Here is a 5,604-nt window from a genome sequence, read left to right as displayed (position 1 = left end):
GATTAATCATATGAGCTATAAAATAAAGATGCATCAATACATGATCCTAACAGCATCCAAGATGAAAACACTCACAACTTTCCCAGTATAGATAAATCATCATCATCACCTGCAGAAGTTGTCCCAAGAAGATCATCTAGAGTCATCATGCAACCTGCTTGGTTGATGGACTATGCTTCAATAGGGAAAAGAAGAGGAACCAGATATCCTCTGGAAAATTATCTATCTTATACTAATACTAGTTTAAGATACCAAAGTTTTGTGTCCAGTTTATCAGCAGAAGTTAAACCACAATCTTACAATGAAGCTAGTAGAGATAAGAGGTGGATTGAAGCTATGAATCAGAATGTTCAAGCTCTTGAAGACAATCACACTTGGGAGGTGGTTTATATACCTCCATACAAGAACATCATTAGATCAAAATGGGTGTACAAAATTAAGTATAAGTCCAATGGGGAAATAGAGAGGTTTAAGGCAAGATTGGTAGCCAAGGGTTATAGTCAACTAGAGGGACTAGATTACCAGGACACCTTCTCTCCAGTAGCTAAAATAGTTACAGTGAGGAGTGTCATTGCTTTGGCAGTATCAAAAGGATAGTGCATGTACCATATGGATATTTATAATGCTTTCCTACAAAGTAACTTAGAAGAAAAGTATATATGAAAATGCCAGATGGTTTTAAGGAGGGAAGGCAACACAAGGTTTGCAAAATGGTTGTCATTACATGGACTTAAGTAAGAATCAAGACAGTTGAATATAAAGCTTACTGCAGCATTGCTTAGTGCAGGATTTACTCAGAGCAACCATGATTATTCACTTTTTACCTTAAAGAAGTCAAAAGAAATGGTGGTGATTTTAGTTTATGTGGATGATCTTCTGATAACTGGTGACAATGCAGACATGATAAGTGCAGCAAAAATCACTGTACATCAATAATTAAAACTTAAGGATTTAGGTGAGCTTAAGATCTTCTTAGGCATTGAAGTGTTGAGATCTGTAATTGGAGTGATAATAAACTAGAGAAAATACACCTTGGGGCTTATATCAGACCAAGGACTTGCTGGTGCTAAATCGGCTTCTACTCTATTAGAGACTAATATTAAGCTAACTTCTGTTGAGGTAGATGAAGCAGCAGGTGTTAGAGGAGATGTTGTTCGAAGGGATGTAACATCATATCAAAGGCTTGTTGGAAAGTTTATGTACGCAACAATAACAAGACCTGACATCAGCTATGCAGTGCAGACCTTAAGTCAATTCATGAAACAACCTAAAAAATCTCATTTGGAAGCTGCAAATAGAGTGATAAAATATCTAAAAGGAACTGTAAGACAAGGTATATGGCCCAGGGAACATCCTACTGCAAAACTGGTTTGCTGGTGTGCTGCATGTCCAAACACTAGGAGGTCTGTTACTGGTTATGTGGTGCAATTCGGTAGCTCACTGATATCCTGGAAGTCTAAGAAGTAGCACACTGTCTCTAGCACACTTTCTCTAGAAGCTCAGCTGAGGCAGAATATAGAAGCATGGCCTCAGCTTTAGCAGAAATAACATGGTTGGAAGGTCTGTATGCAGAACTAAGGGTACATATCACTAAGCCTATTACCATCTTTAGTGATAGCAAATCAACTATCCAACTAGCTGCTAATCCCATATTCCATGATAGGACCAAACATATTAAGGTTGACTTTCACTTTATTAGAGATAAAATCAAGGAGTTGTTGATTCAGCCTATGTATATGCAGACAAGTCAACAGGTTGCAGACATCCTCACCAAGATCTTGAGTAGTGATCAGCACCCGCATCTCCTAAGCAAGCTTGGTGTGCTCAATATTTTGCACCTTGCAGCTTGAGAGGGAGTGTTAAAACTATAAGAGTTTACATTCCAACTTGTAATGTAGTTACTGTTGCACTATTTGGTTGATTAGCTGTACTTTTAGATTAGTTAGTTAGTTGGCAGCCGAGTTTGTTAGCAGGTAGTTAAGTTTGTTAGTTTGCTGAGTTTGCCACTTTATCAAGTTGTTAGAAGGTTGTTAGGAAGCTTCTAGAATATCATGTGGTGAGCATGTGAGTCTATAAGTATGTAGCTTGTAACTCACATTTGAAACTAACTCAATACACAAATTTCATCTTAGGTCAATTTCTTTTCTGTGCTTCTTCTTCTTATTAAGCTTGAGCTCTGCTGCATTGGCAATTATGTGTGAATGTGTGGGAGCTTCAGAGATGTTTTAACATTTTTCTCTCATGTTTTGATCTACATAATATTCCTCTACTAACTGCCTTGGCACTAATTGCTTTTGTTGCAGAGTGCATGAAAACACAAGCCTCTGATTCGTGATTGAGAATCATTTGAAACCTGGCCTCTGGAATCATCCACTGAGGCAATTCTGTGAAGCACCACTGGATTCTGTTAAAATTTTTATCCGAAAATCTATGAAGGTATCTTTTGATATCTTGGAACTTGTTTCATATAATTATATTCTTCATGTTGATCAACCAAATGTTGCAGCAAATATGTTCACTGCTTGCTTGGTGTCAATTTCCCTGTAATAGATGCATGAACTATGTTTTATAAAGAGTATACAATTGCATAGTTAATTCTGTCCTAAAGTCAAGTTGTGATAACTAAATGTGTGACACATTATGTGTCATCTTATACAGCAAAAAACTAGCTTGATATTTCCATTATGCTTATTTTTGTTGTAAGTTCAAATATATTTCTCCTTTGCATAGGCTAATTCCATTTCCTTGGGGATAATTTGGTTCACTCCAATACGGAATGACTAGTAGCATGCTTTGTGTTGTTATTTATGGTTTTTGCTTTGTTTTATTTTGAGGAATAGCTTTCTTCTTATTACTTACTTAACTTTTTGTTTTTTGAGGATATGTGATCTTCAAATGGTTTATTTTTAGTTAGTACTGTCCAAGGAAAAAGATGGAGTCTGATTTCTTTGTTTGGTTGCGGGGCACAAAATCATCTATTTATGAGTTGGATATAAAGTCTTCCCTTCGCGAACAACTTATCAATAAAGTTACCCTGGAGTACCCTGTAATTTATGTTTTTCTGCCATCTCACAGCTGTGATTTTGAAGTAATCTGAGATTTTGTTCCTTTTAAAACGGAGCAAAATGTGCCTGGTTGTGATAGCCCAAGCCCCAAAGGAGTTATGTTCAGGGAAGAGGATATAGAAGATGGCGGAAATTTGTATGGTAGAGTTATTAGAATTTATCAGATATATGTTAGAGTTATTAGAATTTACCTATAAATTATTAAATTAATTATAAGAAGACCATTTAAAAATAGAGAAGCTTTTAGAAAAATTAAGGAATCTTTAATTAGTAATTATTCAGAATATATAAGTTTAAATAAAACAAAAGAAAACCCACAAAGATTAGCCTACTTAATTACATTAATATCTAGTATTGAATCAAAATTAACAATCCATTTAAAATCTAGGAGAATGAAACACATACTACCTAATTATAATAAAATTAGATTTAGATATCCGCCAAGATATTATAAATAAAATTTAAAATGAATAAAGTACAACAATACAAAGAATTAAAATAAATTATTTCTAAAAAACGTAAAGAATTAAAAATAAGAATAAAAAGACTACATTATAATATATTTGCCGGAGTTAGTAAAAATTCAATAAGTACACAAAAAGATGAAATATCAAAATTGGAATCACAAATAGATAGTTTAGAATATATATATCAACATGAACTATTCACAATAAAATGAACAAAGAAGAATTTATAATAGATGAAAAAATATATGAAAACCACGAAGGATCAAAAATAAAAATAGTGTTTTCTAATCTAGGAAGAAGATATAAGAAAATAGGTGAATATTTATATCTAATGTTAGAAAAAGAAGAATTAAAATTAGAAGATAAATTGACAGCAATGGTAAGAATAGAAAAAGAAAATGAAGAGATAGATAGGAAAAAGGAAATAGAAAAAATAAAACAACAAACTACGGAAGAAATACGAAAAATAGAAGAAACTAAAAATAGAAGGATTGCTGAATTAGAAAAAGAACTACAAATGTTAAAAGAGCTGTATGAACAAAGACAAAAAGAAAAAGAAGAAAACGATAGAGAACAAAAATTACTGAATGAGATAAATCAATTTAAGGAAAAATTAGAAATAAAAAATGAAGAATTAGAAATAAATAATATAGATGTTGAAGAGACAGATAATTATGATTCAGAAGATAGTGAAACATATACAGAAATATTAACAAATACAAAAAATTTAGAAATCAATGAAAAACATAAAGAAATTAATGAAGAAAACTTAGAAAGTACCCACACAGAAATAAATACTCTTGATAAAAAAGAAGATGAAAATATAATACCTAAAATAGCAGAAATAAGAAAACCTATATATTATAAGAATAAGTTTAAAAAATATAATGAATATGACAAATGGACACCAAAACAAATAATTAATAAAAATTATAACTTTTTAGACCTAGACTGTGTAATAGATACAGAAAAAACAATACAATTATGGATAGGATATATGACAAAAAAATTATTAGATAATAATATAAATATAACAGATGCACCAGAATATATAGAAAGAACACTAATAGGATCAGTAAAACTATGGTTTTCAAATTTAACTGAAAATAGCAAAAAAGTATTAAGAACTAATAAACCTATAGAAGGAACATCATCAACAACAACTAAACTAATACCTATAGAACTATTAAAAAAATATGAAACAGCTATAAAAAATGAATTTGGTAGTGCGACAACAATAGAAGAAGAACAAGATGAAGAAAAAGATACAAATAGGAATTTAATGTTAAAATTAGCAATATGTAATATGTGTTATGTAGATGAATATACTTGCGCATTTAAAGAATATTATTATAAAGGAGCATATAGTATAGAAGAAAGTAAAGAGATAAGAAAATTATATTTTAATAAATTACCCGAGCCATTTAGTTTGAAAATAATAAAAAGTTGGGAAGAAGCAAAAATAGTAGATACGTTAGGAGCAAGAATAAAATTTTTACAACAATGGTATAGAAACTTATGTGAAAAATATAGAGAAGAATTAAAAATGGAAAAAACATTAATAAGAAATTTAGCATGTTGCAAAAATAAAATAGCACCCCAATTTGGATGTGAAGAAAGATATTATAAGAAAAGAAAAAGACATAAGAAATATAAGAAATATAAAAAATCAAAATATAAATATAAGAAACCAAAAAAAAGATATTATGTAAAAAATTATAAATATAAAAGACCATATAGAAAGAAGAAATCTATAAAAGAATGTACTTGTTATAATTGTGGAAAGTTAGGACATTTAGCTAGAGATTGTAAATTACCTAAAAATTCAAAAAATAAACAAATATCAGAAATAAAAATAGATAATACAGAATATATGCAGATAGATTATATAGATTATGAATTAGAAAGTGAGGATAGTATATATGAAATTTCGAAAAACGAAACAGATAATGAAATAGATGAATCAAATGACTGAAGAAGATATAAAAATAATAACAAAGGAAGAATATTTAAATGATGAAGGAACGGAACAAAAAATAATATTTGACAGTAACATATTTGATGAAATAAAA

At 30.4% G+C, this 5,604-nt stretch overlaps 1 protein-coding gene across 1 annotated transcript; it reads left to right on the top strand.

The window, feature by feature from the left end:
- The first annotated feature begins 843 nt into the window (after nucleotides 1–843).
- LOC124899460 (uncharacterized mitochondrial protein AtMg00810-like) lies at nucleotides 844–1,467 on the top strand. Its single transcript, XM_047414350.1, has 2 exons — nucleotides 844–924; nucleotides 1,021–1,467. Exons 1-2 carry the CDS (start codon nucleotides 844–846, stop codon nucleotides 1,465–1,467), a joined length of 528 nt encoding a protein of 175 aa, XP_047270306.1.
- Nucleotides 1,468–5,604: the final 4,137 nt, after the last annotated feature.

Source organism: Capsicum annuum, chromosome 6, assembly GCF_002878395.1.
Source record: "Capsicum annuum cultivar UCD-10X-F1 chromosome 6, UCD10Xv1.1, whole genome shotgun sequence".
NCBI classification, from domain to species: Eukaryota; Viridiplantae; Streptophyta; class Magnoliopsida; order Solanales; family Solanaceae; genus Capsicum; species Capsicum annuum.
Note: the sequence above shows the minus strand (reverse complement) of the source record. Positions and strands in the feature narration are given on the sequence as shown.